Source organism: Plectropomus leopardus, chromosome 3, assembly GCF_026936395.1.
Source record: "Plectropomus leopardus strain MGB_pleo_1.0 chromosome 3, ASM2693639v1, whole genome shotgun sequence".
Taxonomy (NCBI): Eukaryota; Metazoa; Chordata; class Actinopteri; order Perciformes; family Serranidae; genus Plectropomus; species Plectropomus leopardus.
The window spans coordinates 21726955-21754272 of NC_142178.1; the positions used below are offsets into that span (position 1 = coordinate 21726955).

Genomic DNA, 27318 nt, shown 5'->3' on the forward strand with positions numbered 1-27318 from the left:
ACTTTTCAATGAAATGTAGATGTTCCGTTTTTCCATTTTCTGAGCACTTTAAGGTCTTATGTACTTCATGATTATGCCCAAAAGTTTAGACTGAAAATTCATTATTGGCCTAGGAAACAGCAGTTAAGAAAACAGTCTTCTCAAAAGGTCAATTGGTGGCTGTTCTTGTGCTTTCAGACACACATGATCATCCTCAACAGAGAGTCAATGAGAGGAATTTATTTTAATCATTAACAGGCTCCACAAGTGTAAAGCATGGTATTAATACAAAATGTTCTGGCTTTCACTTCTTTGCTCCTAAAAACAGGTGCTACATTTGGAAACTTTAAATGTTCAGTTCATCCAAATTTAAATTTCTCTTTTCGGTCAATGATAGTTCAGAGCTCAGATTGTCCAGAGTTGATTGATTAGTCAATCAACATAAAATTAATAAGCAACTATTTTGATGATTAAGTCTTTTTTTTTGTATATAAAAGACAAAAACTTCAGCTTCACAAATGTGAATATTTTCTACTTTTCAAAGCTGTGTAAAGTAAATTGGTCAGATTGAAGGAAACATTTTAAAGTATCTACATGAGCTTTTAGAAGCTGTGATGGGTGTATAAACTATACGATTCATGGAAAAATTAGTGGCAAAATGAGTTGCATGTCACTGCTATTATTACAACTGCAATAGACTCAGCAGTTGTAGATGTCAGTTACAAAGTTTAAATGGTCATTTCAGTAAAACCTAATATAATTTCTTAGTTTTGTTAAAGAAATTAGTTCTTAATGAACTGTTGACACTGGGGTCTGGGCATTATCCAGAGGAACAAGGACACTGTGTCAACAGAGAGTTGTCATTTTCAAACTGAAATTATTCATTATTAATTTGTTGAGAAAATGTATCAAATATTTTGATAATCAGTTAATAGTTTGAGTCATTTGCAACAATGCCACAAAGTTCCTCATTCCAGCTCCTAAAATGTGACAATATGCTACTTTTTTCTTTGCTTTTTGAACTGACAAAAATATCTAAATGTATAAGCTTGGGTTCAGCAAAACTGTGATAGACGTTACTAGTCTGCAGTTTATGGACCACCTGATCTTCAAAACTTGGTGCACTTGAAGAAAAATGGTTGTGATCCTTAGTCAGAGAACTTAAGGTATTCACCTTTATAGGAGCACGACCAACCAACATAGAATTTAAAATGAAAATCAATCAATCATGTTTTTGTCTTAATATAAGGTACAACTCCAGTGAAATGTGATCTCATCAGCTCCTTTGCATCTTGTTACATTTTTGACTACTGCTTCACAGTTGTTCATTTTTCTGGATAATGGTTCTGGTAATTCATGGTTTCTGGTGAGGAATGATTTAACTGTCCGCACATCCCGAGCAAAATGGCCGTGTGGTTCTCCTGAACACAGGCAGCGCCGCGCTGCAGCTGCCTCTGAATTACGTAAAACAGCGTTCCACAAGCAGACACAGGACAGCACCTCATATTCCCACCGTCACACCGGTCCTTATTCACCGTAAAGCACACGCCTTTTCCCTTCTCTCAGCAGAGTCCTCTGCTCAGATCAGTAAATAGAAAAAGAGCCAAATGGCACTGTCCAGGATTTACCCAAGTTTTGGTCAATCACAGATATTAGTGCCTGATATCTGTTAAAAACTGATGCAGTATGGAGGTCATCCAGTTAATTTTCCAAAGCCTGTGCAATGACTAGCAGGATGCTATTCTTTCCCTCAATGTTTGCTGATCTTTACATTTCAAAATTTCAACCTAGCTGGCTAGTAAAAGTAGCCACTTGCACTTGCAAAATAGACATAGGAGACAAAATAAGAGGAGCTGACAGAGAGGCAGCTGGAAACAACTGCGCCTATATCATAAAAAAAAAGCCTGTATTGGTTACGTGGCTTATACGTGACTTAAAACAAAAAAAGGACAGTTTCAAACTTTGTTGGTCTTCATCATAGAAAATTCTATTTTGTACATTATAATATTATACATTATCTACTTAACTGTTTTGGGATGGTAGACATCTCAGTACTGTTGGTCTCAAACTCTCAGCAACTAAAACAAAACTATCCAGAAAAGCTAAAAACCATTATGGGTAAGAGCCGTGGTGGAATGTAACTAAGTACATTTACTCAAGTTCTCTACTTACATATGAATTCGAGGTACTTGTACTTTACTTGAGTATTTTATTTTTATGCTACTTCATTATTTTTAATGCACTACATTTCAGAGGGAAATATTAAACATTTTACTTCACCACATTTATCTGACAGCTTCAGTTACTTCTCAAATTAAGATTTTTGCACAAAAGACATAAGATGGGCTTATAAAATATGTTTGTTTTGAAATAAATAACCAAACAGTTTATACAAGTACAGCTGTAATAATAAGTTTATTAATCAATCAGCCGAGTCACATTAAATTAATTGCCAAATAAATGTATAAACATGTAAGTATTTTTCTTTTTCTTTTAATATAATTTTGAGTTCTTGGGGGATGTTATTTACAATTTTGTTTATAATTTTGAGTTTTTCAATGTTTTTTCTACTTCTACTTTTTTGGTAATTTTTTTTTTTTGGTGTTTTTACATTTTGGGTGTCTTCTCTATGTTTTTATCAATTTGATATTTTCAAATGTTTATTTTTCTTATTTTTAATAATTTGAGTTTGGGAGTGTTTTTTTCTATCTAGTTTGGGTTTGGGAGTGTATTCTGTTTGTTTTTTGAAGATTTTTCTGCATTGGGTACATTTTTTCTGATAATACTTTTTTGCATTTACTTAGGTACCATTTTCAATTAAGGAATTTTCCTTGTAATAATGTATTTAAACATTGTGGTATAAGAACTTTTACTCAAGTAAAGGATCTGAATACTTCTACCACTGAGGAAGAGAGAAAAAAAATCTTTCTTTAATAATCTTAAATAATTTGGTTGAACTGGCCCTGAAGATACAGTGATGCTACAACAGTTCGACTGCAGTTTTCTGGATGTACTGTGGATGGAGCCAGAGTTAAAACACAGTGCTGCACCTTCAGAGTCAGACAACATAAATGTGACAAAGTCAGCTAATGTATGCCATTTATTATTATGCTGATTAACACCACATGATGAATGTGGTGGTATTTCAACATGAATATACACCATGAACACCACAGAGCCTTGCTCTCATAAGATAAGATAAGATGAGCTCAAATTAAAAGTACTATTTCGTCTTAAAACAGCCATTTATTAGTTTTAATTGCATATTGATGATGATCTTTATTCACTTCAAAGACAGTCATGGAAAAGCTAAAATCATTCATTATCAGTAAAAGCACTAAAGGGGGGGGGTTTGATCCATCTCAGAGTACTGAAGTTTGAAAAGCTCAATATGAGCGCCCTCTCGTGGTTAACTGGTTGTACACCAGTGGCAACAAACAGCTGCGGTTTTGTTGCACCAACTGAGTGACACCTGAAGCTCATCAAACTGATCCTATAATGGTAAGTGGCTTATCCTCAAGATACCACCAAGCTGTTGTGTTTAAATGGGTCAGAAGTCAAACATATGTGTTCATTTATCTCTCTCTCTCTCTCTCTCTCCCTCTCTCTCTCTTTACTTTATGTCATTACTATACTTTAATTGTTATTTACAACATTTATTGCACATCTGTCCGTCCTGGAAGAGGGATCCCTTTCTCAGCAGCTCTTCCTGAGGTTTTCACCATTTTTCTCCCCGTTACAGAGTTTTTTTGGGGGGAGTTTTTCCGTAGTCGATGTGAGGGTCGAAGGACAGAGGGATGCCACAGGCTGTAAAGTCCTCTGAGGCAAACTGTGATTTGTGATAATGGGCTTTATAAATAAAAGTGACTTGACTTGACTTATGCTCATTAGAGCTCCTAAACCTAAGCCTTGATGTATTTTGATATTTTGAGTGTTTGAGTGAACATGGCACCTCATGTACACTGTAAAATCTGGCAAGTTGATTTTAGTTAAATACATCTAGAATAACAATTGCCTTGAAATATGTAATTGAATTTAAACAGTGGTCTTATTTTATAATAAATTTATATCTAATAGTTAAGTTTATCTAAAATGTAGTTATACTGACAAAATTTCATCAAAGTTGTTGCAACTTAAGCAACTTAAAGTTAATCATATCAATCTTTCTAAGTTTTAGACACTTCAGCAAACCAAGTTTCACTGTGCTATATCTGTACTGTAATGGTTGCAAACCTGTTCAAGAAAATTTGTGTTTTCTCGAACATGTTAACAAAGCAGAACTTTCAGATCTCCCTAACTTCATCTTTGAAGAAATCCTCTTTGTGATGATCAAGTTGAATCACATTAACTTTGGTTTACAGAAGCTGCAAACACTTAGAAAGAAAAACGTAATTTCATTGTCATTTTTAAATTGCAACAGCTTCACACAATTAAGTAAATAGAGATACATTTCATGTAAACCTAACAACTAGCAATTATTATTATTAATTAACAATAAAGTAAACATAAACTAAGATTAAAAGTTATATCTAGTTTCCTTTTTCAATGCAATCGGATTCCAAGATTATTTCAAGTAAGATGGACTTTTCAGATTTTACAGTGTATATTACAATTAAAAATACAATTCCCAGTGTGACTCACTTTATTTTTTATTGTGAATTAGAAAAAGGTTTGTTGGACCGGCATGGTATCGGGGCCAGATTTGGCCCGCGGGCCTAAACTGAGTATCACTGACCTACAGTAACGTTAGACCTGTAGATAGTACGCTGCGGCTTTTTTAGGCAGAACAAAAACTGGGCCAACATTTTCCCTGCTTTACACATACGCAAAAACAGCGAATTGCACAATTTTATAATTTGACATTATGCCGCATTTTAACGTTTCCCACAGTTTCATAACAGGTGATAATCAGACTGGGCACATATCCTACCTGCTCAATTCCCCGTCTGTGGTCGCTGTCCGTTCTGGTAGATGTGTTTGTCCAGTTTTATTGCGTTATCCAGCTGCTTTCATGTTTGGTAATCCTCTCAAAAAGATTTTTTCCGATCCCGAAAGCTTGTTCTTGACCTCAGGTATCATCCGCGCAGAGCGACACACCAGGAGGCGCAGAGGACAGCGGCTAACGCTAGCTAGCAGTTTACTATTTCTTTCTTGGATATCCACTACACCTTAAATGTCACTTTTCTTACCAGCGTTTTTGGTGTATAACACTATCCGACGGTTCCGAGGCCACCGAGGTTTTTTATCTAAACAATTTTACTCAAGAGAGGGGTTTAAAGACGATGATGACATCCGTGCTAACTGCCGCGACAGTTACTATTTTCAAAATAACGACTTCATCGCCAGCGGCTCTGAGCATGCGCGTTGAGCATGCGCTGTCTCGGTCCCTCAGCGCTGGAGCGCCTTTTATGTCCAAACATAAACCTGTTTCAAATTATGTATAAACATATGGTTTTCACGAGAGACCAGCTGTTTACAGGGGTTATTATGTATTTATTTATTTGGTTGCTTAATATTTATTGATTAATATTTATTGTTGCTTTAATATTTATTTATCTTCCTCTTTTAATAATAATGTAATTTTTTATATTTGACTTTGGGTATATGGGTGTATGCATATATGTTTAATTGATCAGAGTATAGGTTTGAATCAATAAGGAAGCAGTTTATTAAGATGGCTTAGGGGGAAGGGTGGGTTTAAATAAATTTGTACTTCTTCTAACCCCTTTTTGAATATGTAAACAAAGTGATCATGTGTTTGACCATTTCTTTTGCTTCATGTTATCATTGTAAGTTACTTTTTTTGTTTGTCCGCTTGTTTGTATAATCATTTCTCTGTTTTCCTTTACATTTTCAAAATGCTAAATAAATGAAATTCAAAACATAATGTAAACTTTATTCTGTCCAGCTACTGACCATAAACTGTCAAAGTATGATAAATAATAGCACCAACAGAAACTTGCAATACTTGAGAATTATATTAATTTCTTAGATAACCGCCACCTTTTCTCTGCTGCCAGTAGGTGGAGCATCATCACAAATGACCTTTCATCTCTAACAATATGTACTTTATGTGGAGTATGAATAGTGCCACAGTGATTATAATCTTTTTCAGTGTTCAGAGCAGCAACAGGAGGTTTTACATTGACAGGAAAGCAAATGTATTATGAAATGGAATATTATAGAGTTTGAGTATTTGAACGCAGTTCAGCAGGATGTTCAGGGTGACAGCAACATTTTTGCAGACACTAGATATCAACCAGAAGCCAGAGACTATATTTCATTCAGTTGCTGTGAGCTGTAAATTCACCACTTCTAAGCAGAAAGCAGCAGAAAACATCTCGGAGCCTCACTGGGCAAAGTCTCTGTACCTTCAGGCAGCTGCCTTTCTTTCTAAGACTCACCCTGGGTCTGTGTCCGCAGCTACCTGTATCAGAGAGCAGCTTCCTGTATCAGAGAGCAGCGCAAAGAGCCAGGAGCGCTCACCCTGCAGTTACATCTAGGGACCAAAACATCCCCACAAAATGCAGCGCACACTGACTAACAACTCCATGTGAATGGAAAAACACTTGTCAAGAACGCGAATATGCATATTTCCCAAAATGTATTAAGTTATAATTTCATTACAGTTGAACACAAGTAAAGTCCGTCTTTCTCTAAGCACACACTTTAGACTCCATGGAAAACATGAAACATGGCTGTTGAGGCAGAATAAGTGAGTTTAAAAGTGATAGAAACAACTGTAGACAGAAGCAAAGTTAGTCTAACAAAAACACTCAAATGGGCTTCAGGATTTTTGGGGGGTGGCTTCTTTTACTGCACCTTTGCCAGGGACTATGGCTGGAAACAGAGTAATACAATACAATTGACCAAATCTAAGCCATTAAACACCATGTGCTTTATAATATAATTATCATGTCAAAGGGAGAATATTAGGATTTGATTTATGGATCAATAATTGGCACTCGTCTTGTCTAACCATAAATTATCTCACAAAACACAGCAATAATCCATCACACACACAGATGCATGTAGTTTTTACCTGTGTGTATTTTAATGACTGATGCAGAGGACGTCATGTCAGTGTCTCTGAACTACAGACACAAGAGGTGTAGTGATAAAACAAAAACTACAGCGGATCAGGGTCACCTGGAGCTTGGCACGTACAGCAATGAATGATTCAACTTAAAAATAAACAGTTTACAGACATACACACACATTATTTCTCTATAATCTCCTATAACACACACTTACACATTTGCATTTAACACAACAAACTGCATATCTCCTTAAACTCCACACCCCAAATATACAGAAGAGGAAGTGTGTGTTCAGATATGTTTGGGAAAATGCACACAATTGAGTTTTGTGTGTTTGTGGATGTGTAAGCGTGTGTTTATGTATCTCTGAGAGCAGCTACAAAAATGACATCCAAACACACATGCACCATTGACACTCTATCTCACACACAGACTACATTTCCCATGTTTTTTTAACAACAAACCATTCATGATCTCCAAACAGATGAAATACGCTGCCGAAAAACCTTGAAAACACTGCTGACACAAGAGCATCGATAGCATACATTTTGGTTCTAAGGCAATATTGTAGTTCCACAGGACTAGTGCTGTTGATGCAACGCGCTGTTTGCACGCTGACTGTGTCTCCTATTGAAAACCTTTACTTCCAACTGCAGTCGTCTGTCATTCAGTGTAGTTTTTTTATGTGTTAGCACCATGGGAATCTCTCCTTCAATCAGAATTGTGTCACTCCGAGAGACAGCTGTGAAAATATTCCCTTCCAATATCCACTTTTTTCTGAGGGACGGGGCTGAGGTGGGAACTGGAAACGTCCGTGAAAGTTTGTTACAGGACGGTGCAAACTCAAAAACAGCATGGACACACACACAACATAATGCAAGGCTTAACATTAACATCACAAATCATTTGGAAAATCTCCATTTTTTACCCCTCATTCCACGATGGTTGTCTGCATACGATTGAAGCAAAAAGGGCAAATGTCGGACTTCAGCCTTTTGTTTGTTCTTTTTTTTCTCTGTACACACAGACACACATACAGTAAACACAATGAGTTTTACAATAAGACATGAAATAAAATCATCTGCAGCCATTCTGAGCTGGGTTGCAGTTCCCAGGCTTCAAAGGCAATAAAAATGTCTCCGAGTTTCCTCTCAGTTTCTGTGGGTGTGAGCGCGTCTGATCACAGTAATTCGCACAGTTAAGGGAGTCAGAAAAGACCCAAACTCCCGTGTTGGATGCATTTTTCTTTTAGGTAGAAGCTCCTCAGTTCCTCAAGCATCCATAGTTTATATTTCTGTATATGGTGTGTTTATGATCCACACTGAGGGTAGCTGGATGTGCAGTAATGAAGAGCTCGCTCAGTCGTCGGCACGTTTCCCCACATCATGTTGATATCTCAGTGTTTTTCCTGTCTTGTCTCAGAGCTGCGGTGACCTTTGTGGAGCCTCGGAGGGAGACTAATGTTCACGTAAAGTGTCGTCTTCCTCCCGCGGCTGGCGAACGTCCACATCTGTCTGTCGGGTCCGAGAAGAGGGGACAGGCTGTACTTTTCTCGTGGCCATGGTGAAGGTCAGGGTGACAGTGGTGGGGGGGCTGCACAGAGGTCAGAGGTCACGGGCTGCGTGTGAGGTCATTTCCTGGTGTGAAGGCTCTCCTGAAACTTGGTGCTCGTGTAGCGGATGTGGAAGCCCTTCTTGCTGATTGTGTCGTCGCTATGGAAACGGATCAGCATAGCGCCTCCGTGAGAGTAGATGCCTTCCCGTGGCTAAGGAAGGGAAGAAGGAGAGACATAAGAAGCAGCGTCACGGACATTTATAGGTTTTGAATAATTAATTCGGTTGAGTACAGATGTAGTGTACTACACATCACAGCCTAGATGTGTTGTTTGCATGTTTTTTTTGGATTTAGTTTTTTTTCCCACTTTGAGGTAAAGTTTCCCTTAAGTGTGTGTCAGCATTAATTGGCAAACACTTTTGAGCTGTGTCACCTTCATTGGCCATTTTTTTACAGAGCAATTTTTTGTTTATATTTTAACCCTATGAAACCTAGAGCAACATCAGTTTTCTTGCGCCTTTCACAAGCATTTAAACCCCGGAAACTTAAGCATATTGGTTTGATTTTTTTTTTTTTAAAAAATGGGGAAAAGGGCAATCAGCACTTTGGAAAGAAATATCCCAAAAAATGCAATAAATTTGTAAACAGTAAAAAAAAAAAAAAAAAAGAAAAAGAGGGAGAGAGAATTATTAGAACATTGTTAAAGAACTAGGGGAAATGTCCAGAAAACGTTAGTACCAATTCCTATAATTTCTTATTTAAAATTATGTTAAAGAAAAAATATATATATATCTTTTTTTTCACCTTGTCACCCAGGTCATGTTCTTGTCTCTTCTTTTTTCCTTTCAATTTTTTTTCCATTTTTCAGATCATTTTCTCGTAACTTTTTACTAATTTCTTTGGGTCATTTTTTGTGAAGATGCAAATTGCCTTTTTCCATGTTTTTGAATAAAATTAAGATGCAGAAGCATTTATAAATCTAGGTTATTTCAGTGTGAGTTGCTTAGTGTTGGAGATATCGTTTCTGTTTGTTTTTCCAGTAGAGCAACTGTTTTATTCCCATTCTTGGAATTATTTTGCCTATTAGCATGTTTTGCCTTCTCAGTGTTTTTTATGTCACTGGTCTTGAAACAGTATTATGCACTTTTTTCTTTGCAACACTACATATATTTACTAAAATATTAAATAATTGCTCTTAATTATCACGATATGTTTTATTTCACTGTGTTATAAGCCCATATACTTACATTTTGTGGAGTAAAATTGTATATATGTTGTAATTTATCTTATGTGTGGACCTTGAATTAATGAATAAGGAGAAATGTGGACTCCATGGCTGGACTAGTTAAAAACCACTGCTTTAGCGATTATCCACAGCAGCAGGACAATGAAAGCAAGATTAACTCAAACTACATTGCTAATGATCATTGTATCACCCAGTGAAGACAAGAACAAGAATAGAGCCTCGCTGCAAAGAGGAATAACATTTCAGGCTTTGGTTGTACAAGCGATACTTATTGTTAAATACATTCATTGTTGGTTTTGGTCTTTGATTTAACATTCCCCTAAGTTTTCTCATCAATAACTTACCCCTGAACCACAGAAGCGGCCGAGTCGATGTGAGTTGGCGTCGTACCCGTTGTACAGCTCGATGTAGTCATAACCACAGTCAGCTTCCTCCTCTACCTCAAAAGTAATGAAGCTCAGCTCGATGCCGTAGCCCTGTTCAGCCGTCAGCAGCCACTCGCAGTCAGTGTGACCCGGGTAATTATTGTCTCCAAACTGGGAGTGAGAGTAGAGGTTCTTCTGACGAGCTTCTGCTTTTAGACGACCTCCACACTCTGCAGAGACACAGCATCAGGAGAGAGTGAAATTGAATCTGAAAAATGTGTTAGATTTTGTGCTGTCAATAAACTCAAGTCAGATTTCATGAATGAATATCATCATGCATGTGCTGCAGTGATCCAGTAGAGGGAGATATTGCTCTTGAAGAACTATTCAGAGGTGAGAAATAATGTCTGGTGACTGTGAGTGATGCTCTTTAAAAACACAAAAACTCACTCACAGGAGACATTATCACCACCACCACACATAAACATGCTTCCGCACAGACACACACCTGTGGAGTGTGTAGCCTGAAAGCCTTTTCTCTGTACTGAGGCGTCAGAAATGAAGCGGAGGTACATCTTGTTGCCAGTGGAGACAAGCTGCTCTGGGATCTTACTGCCGCACAATCGACCCAAGATGGCTGCCGTGTCGCTGTCCCCGTCAAAGGCCTCCAGATGGTCGTATGCACATTCCTGATGCTGCTCGATCTCAAACTCATTAAAGGCCTGAAAATATAGAGGCAGAGAGAAAGAGAGGAGGAGAGGGTGCTGAGTAAGACATGAGTAGTTTTGGAGAGATTAATTGTTGGCCTGGCTGTCTTCAGGTTATTTAGGGACTATTTTTGTTATTTGTGAGTAGTTCTAGTGAAAACTTTTGAAGTGGAGGTACCCTGGATTGTCCCTGGACGTAGGTCAACTCCGACATTCAATTTTGTTAAAATTTGTCTTGCAGCCACGTAATAAACACTGAACAAACAGAGACACGGGCATACAGACTTAACAAAAAACATAAAATACATGAATTCAGGAAAAGATGAAGTGACCGATGCCACCACTAAAACCGTCATCCTCAGCCTCGGCAAGTTATTAAAGGGGAAACTAATTGTTAGTTGGGTCATTGTTTGGTGGAGGCCTGTTAGACCTGGTCTGCCTCAGTCCATGTGGATGCAGCACAATGCTAACTGCTTGCTTCGTGTCTAAAAGTTTGCATTCACTCGCAGCAACTGCTCCTCTCATCCATCGGTCTGATCCGCTCAGCTGTGAATGGTGCGACTGATCAGTTATTCACTCTGTAAGTGGCTCTGCCTGCCTGTTGTGGCCAAGAATAATACAACGGCACTGAACCAGAACTGTAAAGTTATGGACCTGAAACTCAAAACAATGAACAATGAAAGTTGCTATAAAGAAGTGGTCTTGTGATCCATAGTTAACATAAAATTGTTTCCATAATAATATTGTGTTACACACCTTCAATACTCTTTCAACCAAAATACACATATTTTAATTTCATATTCTTTAATATAAATCCTAGAACAGAGAGCTCCCCTCCCTCCCTCTTTGCCTACACATTGCTTACACACTGACATGCATGTACACAATGTCACGACTCATAATCTAATCAAGTCACCGAGAGCTGAGTCATAACACCTTGCAGGCCTCTCTCCCACACACAGTCACACACACACCTCTCTGATTGTCTCCTGAGCCGCGCTCCACCACGCCACCACAAACACCACACCACATCGATTTTTACCAGCAGGGCGGAAGGTGGGCTGGTGTCGTTATGGAGAGGGGAAGTTTTTGATACTGGGGGCCGTGATGGCTTCCAGATGTTTCTGACTGTAGCTCGGGTGAGACAGAGGTTTTTGGATCTGTTTACTACTCCAAAGAGAATGTGTGTGTGTGTGTGTGTGTGTGTGTGTGTGTGTGTGTGTGTGTGTGTGCGTGCGTGCGTATGTGCATGTGATACGGACCAAGAGTGAAACAGCAATAACAGAATGACCTTCATGCCCATGATCAGATTTCTGGTATTAAATATATCCCGCTGCGATGTCATTACAGTGGATGTGGCGAGCGCCGCTGCTAATCTCAAAACTCACACATACACACAAGTTCCCCAAATTTGTGTGTATTTGTGTGTAAATCACATGTAATCACACGTCCAAAACAGGTGCTAAAACTGCTAAATGTGTTACCATAGCTGATGATGTAATGTGTTTTCAGTTATGTAAGCGTTAAAAAGAGATTATCAAAACTAAATGATGGTTGATGACAGTTTTGATAAAATGCAGCGAGCTCAGCGTGCAGCTGCAGAGAGGAAGTGAGGTGACGAGCCAAATCATAATACTTTGCAAGACCACAGACTGAACTCCGTGTGTCTCTCTGTGTGTGTGTGTGTGTGTGTGTGTGTGTGTGTGTGTGTGTGTGTGTGTGTGTGTGTCTAGACCAGGACTGTGTGTGCATATTGTAAAGTGTGACACTATTTGCATTAGAACCATGAGTGGACTTTAGGAGGATTATCTGAAGCGCGGTGTGAATGTGGGACATGCGCTGCTCCTGTGCTTGTATTGACGTGAGGACCAGTTTGAGTTTCAGCATCGAAATATACATGCATTTTAGATTAGTTTATTAATTTATCAGTGATGGTGAAAAAAGTTTGAATTTTCAAGCTCAAATGCCAAAGTCAGCTTGTTCCAGCTTATAAAATTAAATTAAATTAAAATAAAATAGATAGAGGTCCAAGGTAATACTAGTCCCATGCAAATAGAGCATTTTTATATTTGCAATCTTCCTGCTTTGCACTGCAACTGCTGCACAGCAATTTTCCTCAGAATAAATCAAATTTTATCTTATCGAATGCAGCTTGCATCTTAGCTGGTTCTCAATAGCATGTGTCTGTGAAGAGTGTATCAAAACATTTTGAACTAACAAGTGCGACTATTTTGTCTAGTCTTCAGAAGGCTGTTTGATTGTTAACAACAGACTTTAGCGTCAGAGATAGACTCAGATCTAGGTTAAGATTAGATTTGTTTTTAAATCTCATTTAAAAACTCATTTGTTCTCTTTGGCTTTTTCAGACCTAGTATGAGAGTTGAGTTTTGTGGTTTTACCTTGTGGTTTTATTGCCTTTTTGTAAACAGTTTGGGTATTTTTATGTCCTGTTTTATGATATTTATGCAATTTTTTCAAAACTATTTATTGATGTACAGTACTTTGGTTGACTCAGTTGTTTCAAAATGTGCTTTATAAATAAAATTGGATTGAATGTTGCAGTAATGATTAAGGTTAAGGCCACTGTGGGTATAAAAGCACAGCATGTGTGTTTGTGTTTATGTCTAGATCACCTCATGCAAACGCTGTTAACCATCTTCTGTGAATCCACCTGAGTTGGGAGAAACTCCATTTGCATCAAAGCTAACACTGTTGGCCAAACACCATCTGTAAGAGCCAGCTCTCATCATCTCCTCTCTCCTTTGGACAAATAACCACATAAATCAGACTTGAAACTTTTCAGCAGCAACCATCTTCTATCCATGATGCACATGGCAGAGCAGAATATGGCAGTTTATTCCTAAACAAGTACATCTGCAGTAAGTCGAAAAATGTGGAGATGACTATTTGTGGTGACACATAAATGCTTACATGCACAAATGCATGTGTGTGTACGTGCCAGCTAAATGAACTCATACACACACACACACACACACGCACAGAAAGCCACAAGGACACAGATGGCTACTGCCCAAGGCCTCTTTCTAACGCATGAGCACACGCTTGCAGTTAGCCTGAATATACAAACGTGCGCTTTCTCCCCCGTTCACATTTGGGTTTCATAAGTGGAACATGGAAAAGATAGATCACAGAGAAAGACGGGGGGAGGGCAGTCTGAGGGTTTAACATCCGATATGACCCCACAGACAGAATAATGCATTGAAATGAGACAGGGAAGAAGGCAGATAATGGCTGCGTCAACGTTTTAAAGAACCAAAATCTGCTTGATTTCAACAAACTTACTATCTTGACTCGGTGCCCCGGCGTGGCTGTGATGTCCCAGGTGCACTCCTTACGGCTCGGATACTTGTCTGGCCAGTTAGGGCTGCTCAGGGTCCCACTGGGGCTGTGGATCTTATGCTCACACTCAGCTGGACACACACACACACACACACACACACACACAGAAACACACAAGCACACACACATAGAGAGGAAGTTAAAATCAAGGCTGCACAGGAAAAGGTCAGAGGAAATGGAAAGGGAACAGGAAGGAGAGAAACGAAAGAACCAAACGAGAGAGAAAAGATTTCAAAGAAACACATCCTGATGACAAGTTCAGTGTGAATTTCACATGGACGCACGCTTTAAACAAACACACTGCTACAGAGAGCCTTCTGTACTTTGCACAGATTGAGTACAGCATATATAAAAATCTCTATTTGTAAAAGTACAAGTCATCGGTTACCAAATATATTTAAAGATGAAGTTTGTGTTGTTATTCTGAGTGGTATTTAAACCTTAGATGCAAAAACAGTGAAAAAAACAACAACTATTAGTTACATTGAGACTATTTTGAACCATTCCTATAAAACACAGCACTCACTGCCAACACTGGTATCTAAAATCTAAGCCCTTGGTGATTGGATGTTTAGGAAATGTATCCTCAAAACACAGGACGTGTAGGATTGTTTCCTAAACATCTGATTACGGAGCTTAAAATTCTTTTCCCATTGCAGGCTGCAGTTATGAGATTGTAAATACATACAGCAAATTCATCCAAATCCCTTTAATGTTATATAATTTAACATTATAGAACACATACTGTATAATCAGTCAAGTGACAAATAAAAGCAATAGAGATGGAGATGGACAATCATAACAAAGTCCGATGCTGCGATAGATTGTACGAGAGGTTACTGAATGGTTTGAAGAGTATGAAAACGATGCGAGTCGTATACCTTGGCCTTTATAGTAACCACATCTCAACCTCATGTGTGCAACAGCACTGATTTGCACCTCTAGCTGTTTTTTTTCCCAAAGCAACAAAAATGAGCCTCTGATTGTGCTGCATCTTTTAGGCAAGTCAAAGTCACACAGGTCATTTGGGACAATTCAAAGTCTCAAGTCTTACTGAATAATGTTGGTCTTACATCAAACTTTTCAAATTTTCTGTTTTGGAATTAAATCATGAAAGTTTTGCTACAGTTGCGGCCAATCTTATAATCTCAATTTTTTGGTGTAAATTGGTCATAAAACTCAGACCGAGCTAAGTCTGTCTTCTTCTCGTACTGAAGTTCCAATAAAATTCAACATGTTTATATTATCTAATTTTTTAGTCCTTGTTCATACATATAGTGAAATTCACTGACGTAAACATTGCTAACAACCGACAGCTCTCTCCAGCACCAAACAGAAGGCAGCAAACCAGCTAGACAATAAAGATAGAGGGGAGTCTGAGGAGGCGCAAGAACATGAACAAGCTTCGGTTCACCTTTACTGTGGAAAAAAAAGGCGAATTTGGTGTTGTGCAGTGAAAAACAATCAACGTTTATTTCGGCGTGTATCTGATCCACCAACCAGCACTTATTTTAGACAGTTCACCTCTTGTTGTGTGTTGTGTGACCTCCCACTAAAATACGGTAGGAGACCAACAGATGCTGGTCACAAGTTGAGGCGACAAATCCAAAATGTAAAGTTTGTACTCATGCCATGAAAACGTTGACATATGACGCCTTTGATCTTGTGTTTCTAAAGTTATGTTTTGTTGTGGAAATGTAAGGAATTGTTAATATGTTTGGTGTAATGTTTTCCACCAGAAGCATGATTGGAAATAATCTCAAAAAGAATCTGGTTGTAGTCTTGAAAATAGTGATCCTGCAAGATCCCCAGTCTTTGCAAACTCTTACAGCGTGTGACTACAAACTCACATTGTATTTAAATGTGAGAATGTGTAAAAGTATTTTTAAAGTCTTTTAGTAGTAGGCACGAATCTCCAGTCCTAAAGAGCAGGTCCAAGTCAAGTCTCAGTGAAGATGACTGCAGTGCTGTTCAATCTTTTTGGTCCTAATTATTTCGAGTCTAAAGTTATTTAAGACAAGTCCAAGTCAAGGAAGAAACTACACCTCAGGAACCTGCAGCTTTGCTCACGTTGTTAAGCTAAAATGTTACAGAAACAGTTTTGCAGCAGTCAGTATTATTTATGTATTATTAGTCTATTTAATAGGGAGTATTCACTTTGTTAGATATCGGTGTAAATGCACTTAAGTTAAAAAAACTTAAGTGCAAAACTCTATTATCCATTGGTAGTCCATTTCTCTCTGCCGACTGCTTTCCTCCCAGAGAGTTTGTAACTGTCAAAATAAAAGCAGCAGAGAGCTACCCACAGCAGCCTGAGTCACACACGGCATTTAAATGAGTTAAATGAACGGCTTAATGAAGGTGGAGGGAGACGGGAGGCATGCACAGGACAACAGGATGAATTCCAGAGTGACAGTTTTTATTTAGAGTCAGACAAACTGAACCCACATACAGAATGAGATGAACTGATTTACAACAACAATGTATAAATGTAAAGGAGAGTCTTCTAACAGGCAAAGAATTAAACACAGACGTCACTTCACACACACACTATACTTACAGAAGACTCTCACGCCGTTAAAAAACCTAGCAACTGACATGATACAATCATTTCAGTGCTGACAATAAATCGTGTTTTCTGACACAGAAAACTACCTTTTTACATTATCACGTTATTGTCGTTTACAGCACAGGTGATAGTTTACAATGCCACAGCATCATAACACCAGTAATTAAGTAAAAAACCCAACACTCTCAAGTTCAACAAATTTCTTCCTTTCATGATAAAGATAAAATAAGATCCCTGAGACCATAAAGAAAACTGAATTTAAGTTTTCTTCCAGGTGTCTCATGGTGTCACACACCTCTGGCAGGTGCCTACTATCACAAAAAAGTGATGTTTGTGTCAATCCAACATGTAACAGCACCTGTCACGCTATCCAAACATGCATCTCCACATGTGGAGAATCTCTCATGCACATGCCATATGCATGTACAAAACCACACACGGACACAAGCTGTGTGCTGGGAATATGGTTGAACATGACACTGCAAGGTTACTGGGTCAAGCTGGCCTAATGCACACATAAACACGCACACACGCACACACGCACACACACACACACACACACACACACACACACAGGAAGACAGCGCTACATGCAAAGCTTTCAAGCTCCCAGATGTTTGAAACATGAGTGTTTTTATGAGCAGCACAGGGAGCCTTTAGTGAGGTGAGTATGTGTGTGTTGATGTGTGGTGTGTGTGTGTGTGTGTGCGCGCACGTTCAAAAGTTCAACGAGCTGAACTTCAAAGAGCTGAGCATAATATGTCAATTCAACAGTTTTGTGTGTGTGTGTGTGCGGGAATGTGCTAATTGCTTTTAATAAATAGCGTTTTCGGTCAGACTGAAACCTCTCCCCCTCTCTCACACACAAACACAAACACAGATCACAGCGAACACAGCCTCAGTGATTTGCAGGCAGAGCTGGGGTTTCTTCTTAAGTCTTTTTTAGCAAGTTTGAGTTAAGTCTCAAGTCTTTCAGGATAAGGATCAAGACAAATGATTTAATAAAGTTTTATGACAAATATTATTTATAACCACATGTGTTATTTCTCTGGTAATAACCATGAACTTAGTGTGGCCTGTTTGTGCTGCATCTTTGCACCTTTCAGGCAAATCCAAGTTAAGTCTCAAGTATTCCAGAGCAAGTCACAAGTCATCACACGCACATTCCAAAGTCACGGATGAAAATCTTTCAGATGTCCGAATGCTGAGCATTACAGTGACACAGCATTTTAAAATTTGGTCAAACTTGGGAATTGAACGTTTTCAAGTCAAAATTATGTCTCTGGTCTTCACCTTTGTGGCGTAAAGGGATACTGCACTGATTTTCAACCAGCTTTGTGTCACAACAATGTGGGTAGTGTGTGCTGATAAACTGTGGGAAACTTCCCTCATAGATATCCCTTCTCCCCCACAGCTTCTCCAAATGATGTGATTTACGTCATTTGGAGGAGCTTTTGGGGCTGTTGCTCAAACTACAGGCTGTACTTCTGCATTTTCATATTGTCCGTGATTGCTTGCTACCAGCCGCTGTCTCACACGGCTTTTTGAGACACACCCGCCCTTCTCTCTCTCTCAAACTCGCACCAAAATAATCTCAAACGGTAAAACTAGGCAGCGCTGATGAAATGTAAATCAAGATTATGTTACTGCACTGCCTAATTCTCGCCTACAATGTTTCAACATAAAATGTATGAATAGGGTTATGAACAAAACTTTTTAAGTTGACAACCCATACAAGTTAATTTGTCCCAACTAAGTTTTCCACATTATAGAAATTAAAGTGTGTTATTTATTTTAATTTAAGTGTTATTTAATTACCATATTTATGAACACACACTTTAAGTTAATTACTCATCAAAATTAAATGGTTGTGGTTGAATTTTTAAGTGTTAAAACTAAGCAGCGCTGATCAAATACAAACCACGATTCTGTTCCTGAGTTGGATATTTCTCGCCTCAAATGTTTTCAGAAACATGTTTTAGCTTACTGTTTATCTGTAATAAAAGATCCAGCCAGCCGCCATCGTTTCTCATAGACCAGTCCGCATTACGTCACCCACCAGTGGGAGCCTAACATTTCGGTAGTTGCGGGTTTTCTACCTCTAAAGCAAAAGCGTACTTTTTCTCTGTTTCCTCTGGTCATGTAGCACAAATTTGAAAAGTATTTGTCTTTCTACTATAGAGACATCCTGTTTTATGTGAGGGTCTTCTTTATATTGGTGAAATGCATCTTTAAGATGACAAGTGCCCATAACTTAGGCTTCAGGTCCACAGCTCTGTCTGCAGGCACCAGGTGTAGAATTGTATGCATGTAAAGGAAACACTGCTCAGATGGACAGGACCAGTCTGTTGTCATGGTGACTCTGATGTGGATAAACAGAGTAAGGGCCGTATGATGGACGATGACTGTTCTTGTGAATGAGCACATGCTTGTGTGAATGTGGCGGCGCGTGCATGTGCACCCCGATGCTTTTATGCCAGTGTGTGTGCTGATGTGAATGTATGTGAAACCCACCTTCCTTACAGTCATGTTTGTTCTCATGCAGTACAAAGCCATGGCGACACTGACAAACGTACGAGCCCACTGTGTTGATGCACTCGTGCTGGCAGCCGCCGTTGTCCTTGCTGCACTCATCTTTGTCTGTGAGAGATACACATGCAACACATCACTCATGTGGAAACAGCAACAAAAAAAAAAGAAAAAAGATGAAGTGGAGGGAAGCAAGAGGTCAAGCAGGAGAGAGGAGTGGAAAGATGAAACCGTCAGGAAGGGGAGGAGAGTTTCTGAAAAAGAAATAGAGATGATAAGAAAAGGAGTGAGGGACAGACAGCAGGGAAAGCTGGAGAAACAAAGTGATATAAAGAGAAGACCAGAGAGAAAAACAAACTCGGAGAGTTCACTCAATAAAAAATGTAAAAATAAAAGAAGATTAAAAAATAAAGAGAAACATGAACATAAATATCCAGCAATCATGCTTGGCAAACATGATCACCCACAACATCTGTAAGACTGCACAATACTCACAATACTGTTCATTATTCACCTGCCAAATTTAAGTTTTTATTACAGGGCTGAGAGTTTAACCCTTTGCAACCTAATTCGACAACAGTTTTCTTCTGCTGCGTTCAGACAACTTTCTCAAGCTACTTGACCATTTGAAGCCTGAGCAAATTTTGGTTCAATTTGTAGCTATTTACATATGGAGCATTACTTCCATTTAATTATCCAACTACATTAATTTGTTGAGTCACATTTTAAAAAGCCTTGTTCATGAGCGACACAACTATTGTTTAATGTAACACACAATGTGTGAAAGCTGGTCCTGGATGCAACTACTGCGTATCACAGTGTTAGCGGCTCTGTCCTGCACTTTATTGGATTTGGGGAAGTTTACACTCTACTTATTACACAAGTTAGCGTTTCTTTTGCCAAACTCATCGGTTAATCCAAATCCCCAAAAGCCGTTTATCTTGTAAAAGTGAAAGATACCTTTACAAGCAACAATAAAGAATGAATAAATCTGTGGTGTAGCTTTCAATAAAAGAACAATGCTCAAGTCTCTACGTCTTTGTCCTCTACATAATCTGTGAGGATTGACGCTTAACCTCAGAGTTTCAGCATTATATTATACGTGTAGTCTTAAAGTGCGTGTTGAAGAGCCCTTGCAGGGTTCTTGTAACTATTCAGCTGTGATTTCATCTGACAAAATGAGCAGTTACTGGATATTTTTTTTTTTACATCAGTGTGAAATGAGGGACCCATCGTTTCAAGACTAACTAAGAATACAGAGTGGTAACTATACTACTGTTGCATATATGTGCCATACTAGGATGTAGCATAAGTAACTAAGCAGGGCGAGGCTTGGCAAAGGGTGAATTAAGTGGAGCCATTACAGCTTTAACTCTTTGATATCTAAGCAAATTGGCTCTTTCCAAAACAGGGGGAGAAGGCAATAAGCAACAAAAGAAGAAATGAAGAAACATGTAGAAAAAAGTCAAAAAGTCAACTGAAAATTAGTAAAAATAAATAAATAAAAAGGAAAATGAAGCACAAATAAACAAACAAGGTAAGCAAGACTTGGAAAAGCGCTTAAAAATAATAATAATTCTGTTACATCATTTAAATATGTAGCTATGATCATTCACCTGAGACATGTTTTCATTGTTTTTTTAAAAAAAATAGTTTCTAAATCTACTAATTTCTTGCAGCTTGTGGAACATTTATTACCAAGTTGCTCATTGCCTTTTTTACCAGGTTTTTTTTAACAGAAATTGCACCAATTTGCTTGAGCATCAAAGGCTTAAATACTTGTGAAAGGTGGCTAAAAGCAACATAAGAAAAATGACGTCACTCCAGGTTCCAAAGGGTTAAATGTTGTCCTATTTGAAAAGCCTACATGTTTCCAAAAGAAAGGTTTGCGGAAAGGAGGGGGCGATAAAAGAAAGCATTAATAAAAGCAACAACAGAGTGGCCTTCTATAAAGGGTTAAGTTCGTTAGTGTGTGTCAGGTTCAGTTGGCCGGTAAAACTTTCTCAGTGCCGCTCTTGGGGTTCACGGTTAACGGCTGCTCTGTGGTCAGACTTGACCTTGGCTTTGAGGCGTCTCTGACTATAACAGCTGTTGTCAGATCAGCTGTGCTCTCCTCTGATGTGTCCGCCGGCCGGCTGAAGAGAAACTATAAAATGTGACGAGAGCTTCTGTCGTCACGTCTGGATCTCACGAGACTCGTCTCTTAAATCTGGAGAGATACCAGAGACCTACTTCTCTGTGATTTTGTACTCTCCATGGTACATGGTATAGTTTATGTGGGACATAGTATATGTGGGACATTAAGTTGTCATGGTGACGCCTAAATGTGGACCACAAATTCCCTCCATGAATAAACTGATTAGATTTTGAGGCACTTTGCTCCATAAATTTGCATACAAACAAGGAGAAGTGATTTTCTTAACAGAGCAATAATGCCTTACTGCTGTTTATAAAACAGTTGCATTACATGAAATTTCCATTATTATTATCATCTTTTATGCTAATTAATATCTTTCTTGGCTCAAATAATTACCTCTTAGCACAACTGGTTATACTGTATTTATTATGTAAAGCAAGGCATAGCAAATGCTTTATAATTTAGTTCTTACTCTTAGTTTTTTGCATGAATAAAATAAATATATAACGTGTTAATTAGTGAGCTTTAGAGATGCTTCTACATGGATTTGGCCAGGCTGACTGTTTTTCTCTGCTTCCCGTCTCGGTGCTAAGCTAAGCTAATCGGCTGCTTTCTGGAGTATCTTTTCAACTCTTTTTGGACATTCGGTATGAAAGCAAATAAGCATATTCCCAAAAATGTCAAACAACTCTTTTAACAAACAGATTCCCCCTTTTGTTTTAAAGTAGCTTGAAGATTTTTTAATTGTTATCCCACATTCAGGGATCAACTCTAATGATTATTTTCAGTTGCCCCGTTGGACATGTGGCTCAGAAATCTACGTGTTCAAAGTCATTTTTTCTTGTTCCTTCACAAATTGTTGGTGGTTATCTATTAACAACAAACGAAACGGCTCTTGTTATGACACTCCAGTGACGTTTTTCAGAAACTTCACCTGCCTCTCAATAACAACCCAGTTTTATCTGTCTGCGCTGAAACGTTTGCAAAAAATCATCAGTAAAAAGTTCCAAGAAAATAGCCCAAAAAATGGCCAACTAAAAGAAAAGTAAAAAAAAAAACAAAAGGAGACAAGAAAATGACCTTAAGAAAGTATGAAAAATATTTTTTGTGTGTGTCATAATTTTAAATAAATAATTATAATAATTATAAATACAGTTTCCTGGACTTTATTTTTCTTTTTTTTTTTGGATAATAATCTCCTCACAGCTTTTTTTTTGCTAATTTGCTTATTGCCTCAAAAAAAATCAAAGAAATTTCAGGTTCCATTGGTTTCAATGATTGTGAAAGGCATCTGAACGCAGCACAACAAAACTGATATTGATCCAGGTCCTAAAAGGTTAAAAGGTTTGGATATTTTGTTGATTTAAAAACAAAAACTGAAAGAACATAACAGAAGTGTTTTCTACTTCTCATTCATTTTCTCTCCCTCGTCCTTTAATTTATGGCGTCTTTGACCTCACGGCTTCTTCTCGAGGTGGCTGAGTGAGGACAAAGCCTTTTTGAGTGAAGCTGAACACTGAGGATCACAGGGTGGAGGTGGACGGAGCAGCTAAGACCGGCTCTGTGTGGGGCTGCCACGTTAACATCAACAATGACGGTGTCAGAGTGAAACAGAGAGGTGGGGATTTAGAGATGACCGCACAGGAAGACAAGCGCATGCAGAGGGGAGAGTGTGGGAGACGGCCGAGTGTGTTTGTGACTGTGAGTGAGAGACAGATTCCTATAAAGAGATGTGAGATTAGACACAGACGCAGAGTCTCACCTCAACTCAAGAGCTTGTGAATCAAACTAGATCTGCTTTTAATGAAACCACTAAATCCTCCTCTCCCTGTGTGTGTGTGTGTGTGTGTGTGTGTGTGTGTGTGTGTGTGTGTGTGTGTTTGTCTGTGTCCGATGTGGTATTACAGTGCTATTGTGGGCTCGGTCTCACCCTATCACAGGCTAAGAAGCTTTCCGGTTGATGCTGCACAGTGTCCATTGTAGCTTTCTTCAGGTCAAGCACACAATATCCACATGCACACACACATGCGCGCACACACGCACACGTGCACACTCACATGGATTAGTAGTGTGTGGGAGGCCGAAGGGACCTTCCTAAAGCTGCTGGATCTTTGCCAACCAAAAGCTCCTGACAATAGAAGAGTGACTCTCACAAAAACGTTCAACACGCACACAAATTATCCATATCTGAGTGAAAGTAATTTCTCTGTGACATGCTTCACTGAGCGGTTTATCTCCCAGGTGCTCTGCAGGTAGTTTAATGGTGACGAGCACATCCAGTTGACAGCTTTACTACCGCCGAAGGACAAGGAAAAGTTGCATTTTGGATCAGTTTCATGATTTCTCTTTTAATTACTGTAAACGACAGTGTGAGAAAAGAGAAATATGGAACTTGTCTTCAGGACAGCTTCCTCTAAATGTTATTATTTAATGTTAACATCCAACAAATGAATCCCTGCAACAGCAAGAAGGGGATATTTGTTGTGTTTTTAGTGGGGAATCATAGCTGTGTCCCAATTCCATATTCATACTAACTGGTTTCAAGTATGTAGTGTGTCTAAGTTTAATTTATTATTTATTGTGGAGTGTGGCGTTGAGGACATTTTGCCCCGTGACACAGTGCAGACCTTTTAGAGTTGAATGTCTTAAAATGAAATCAAATTTTATATAATTTAAAATGTAAATAAGCAGTGGGCAGTTGGGAAGTTTTAGGAACATATCATCAAAACATTTTAGGTTTCCTAATTTGACATCCATTGTCAAATAATTTCCTTTTGCTACAAAACAGTTCATTACATTTATGATACACTATGCAGGATTTTCTTAAAAACAAAGACAATGTATAGACTCAGACAGAAGTAAGCCACAAAATCCCTGCATAGTATAACTGCATTTATCACAATATGGCAAATTTATGCAGGGTCATATAAAACAAATCTTACTGATATTCAAAGCAATAAAATATCTTCTTCTGTTTTTATGAGACCATGATAGGACATCAAATGTATGAATGTATGAAAGGTAAAAATAAGCTTAAAAAAATATTATTTTTTTCATTCTTATAGCAGCAAGCATTGAATATTTAATTTGGACCACAAAAAGTTGTATAATGATAAAATTTTCTGCTAAAAGTCATTAAATGTTAACACTGTATTGTGCAAATGATACTGATGTAATACCACTGACACTAGTGTTAATGCGTAGCATGGATTTGGGACGAGGCACATGTTTCCCTCTGGAGGAGAATGGATTGTACAATGGTCCACGTCATTAAAACAGGATCCATCCATTCCCTCATCACACGGTGGACCAGAGCCAATCAGAGATTCCGACTGTGAGGTCATGTTACCTCTGACCTTTGATGAGGTCGCCAGCTTGTTGTTGATGTGGCCACGGGAGGGGGGGCGGTCGCGTTTTATGTCCTGGCATGACTCAAACACAATCATACGACACAGAGCCAGGCTGTCTGAGGGAGAGAGGGCAGAGCGCAGGGTGGGTTTGCAGGAGGCCCGAGAGCTGGTGGACGCTCAGGAGACACAGCGTGACAGACAGACACAACACATGTAGACAGGCAGAAACACAGAGGGGTGTGCACACATAATATATGGATATTCCCACAAATACTGCAACCATGCAAGCAGACATATGCACAAATTAACTTGCAGCAAAGGTGGGCAGACGACACAAATCAGGAATGGAAAAAGTACACATCTATATGCAATATGTTCAGGGCCAAAACCACATGCAAAATGCAGGAGGGAGTGTGACGTCCATGTAGCACAATGAAAAGGTATGGAGGTAGTTGGAGGGTTGTTGAATGGGTAAAGACCCTGGTTTGCATTACATCTTCCACTGGCAGTTGACTTTAACTGATTATGATATTTAAGCATCTCAATGATCTTACCCAAACCTTATATAAGTTTTAAACTTAACAATTTAACAACACGGTTGTTGCTATGGATGGATATTATGGGTAAAATAAATAAACAATAAATTAAAACAAACCAACAAAAAAAGGCAATTTACACTGAAAAACAATTTTGGGGTGTTGCAGGTGGTTTTAATATATTTGTTATGGAGATCAAAATAGTCTGCAGGTGAAAAACTTTAGCTAGACACCAGTGAAGCAGCTGGTGAGCAATAACATTTTATTTCACTGCAATGAATTCCAGTTGTGAGCTAGCCTGGAAAGCAGGTGAATCTGTGATGTTTTATTTGCTCTGGCAGATGCACCTGGTCAAACTCCTGTCCAGACCGTGGATGTATAAAGAGACCTGGATACTGCATTGGAGGCGGGACCCCGTTCATTCCTATGAGATTTGCTCATGAAGCCAAACTGGTTCAACTGCCTTGTATAAAATTACCTGGATAATCGGCACTGCTCCGCACGGTATGGCTCATAGCGCAGGCATACCACACACTCAGTTAACTTTGAGGGGAATGAAATTATTTAATTGTGTGTCTCCTCTAGACTTTCAAAATGTTTTCGGACCAAATGATCAAATCCTGAAAGTGAAATAAGTTGTTCTGAAGGGTTCGCGACACTCAAAAAAATGTGTCCACTGATTTGCAGATGTCTCTTTCACAATGTAAGTCTATGGGAAAAAGTCTTTTGGGCCCATCACGTGACTATTTAGTTCTACAGTTTGGCCACATCGGTACTGACCTTAAAGTGATAGGTCGGGATTTCTGAAGTGCCGCTGTATGAGATATTTATGTATATGTTTTGATGCAATTTGGTCTGGCAATGTCAAACTAGTCATAAACCAGTTTCTTGCAAAAAAATTTGTACCAATGTATGTATGCATTTTAAACTTCTTCATCGACCGTCTAAATGTTCCAAACAAAGTAGACTGCTCTGCCCACTCCTGACACACACAGAGTTGTATCACACATGTCTTACCTGAGAAGAAGTGAGCCTTGAAGCCTTTCTTGGAGACGGTGTTGTCAGACTTGAACTCAATCCTCATGTTATTATACTGAGAGGTGATGACCTCGGGGACCTCAGTGCCGCAGTATTTACCATGCAGCTTAGAGTCGGAGGAAAGGCCACTGCGTACCTCGACATAGTCGTATTTACACACCTAGACACACAAATAAGGCTCTTGTAATCATCACACATCAATAATGGCTACTATGCTGATTTCTCTATTATTAACACACACACACACACACACACAGACTCGCCTCATTCCCCTCCAGCTCGAAGGCCTCAAACTGCATGGAGATGCGGTACTGAGTGGGAGCGACCACCTGCCACACACAGTTCTTGTTGGGTGGATACTCTTTAGGCCAACCAGGAGTGCTGATGGTCCCGTTCAACTTCGAGAGGAGACCGCCGCATGCCGCTGAAACAATTCAGACACACACACACACCCAGGAAATGATATACTGTATGTGTTTACATGTATTACAGGCCACAAGGACAGAATTACACGGAAAAATGAGGAGTGTCTGAGCTGTTTTATTTGACATTGTGGTGAGAGTCGGACTACCCTGAGTGTGCCAAACCGCAGCTTACATTAGAAGGCGGTGGTGAATCTGGTCGATGTGTAAGTCAGATGTTTTTATTCAGGTTTCAAATTCACTGTTTTTTAAAAGTGTAAATCATTGTGTTTCAGGCTACAGCCAACTGTCAAATCCATATTTTTCCAAATATGTAAGACACACAAACATCATGATGTTTGTGTTTCAATACCAGGCTGGTATTCTGCAATGCTGAGATATTTTGTCTATGTAGTCCCACAGTTAGGCTTACAACAGTTTTTATAACATTACATGTTATCTTTGTGAGATAACAGTATAGCGAAAATATCGAGAGATTAATTATGT

General features: G+C 38.9%; 1 protein-coding gene and 1 long non-coding RNA gene across 2 annotated transcripts in view; both read right to left on the reverse strand.

Annotated features, from left to right (window-relative positions):
* Nucleotides 1-5718, reverse strand: part of LOC148189985 (uncharacterized) — a 34373-nt gene extending 28655 nt beyond the window's left edge. The window contains exon 1 of the long non-coding RNA XR_015776255.1: nt 4910-5718. This is a non-coding gene — a long non-coding RNA (uncharacterized LOC148189985). The remainder of the gene's footprint in view (nt 1-4909) is intronic.
* Nucleotides 5719-7011: 1293 nt separating this feature from the next.
* tll1 (tolloid-like 1) overlaps nt 7012-27318 on the reverse strand; it is a 70568-nt gene continuing 50261 nt past the window's right edge. Inside the window, exons 18-25 of the mRNA XM_042485480.2 lie at nt 26674-26834; nt 26390-26570; nt 24836-24952; nt 19335-19460; nt 14195-14322; nt 10693-10906; nt 10164-10414; nt 7012-8784 (exon numbers count right to left, since the gene is read on the reverse strand). Coding sequence (XP_042341414.1) covers nt 8650-8784; nt 10164-10414; nt 10693-10906; nt 14195-14322; nt 19335-19460; nt 24836-24952; nt 26390-26570; nt 26674-26834 — 1313 coding nt within the window. The 3' untranslated portion in view covers nt 7012-8649. The remainder of the gene's footprint in view (nt 8785-10163; nt 10415-10692; nt 10907-14194; nt 14323-19334; nt 19461-24835; nt 24953-26389; nt 26571-26673; nt 26835-27318) is intronic.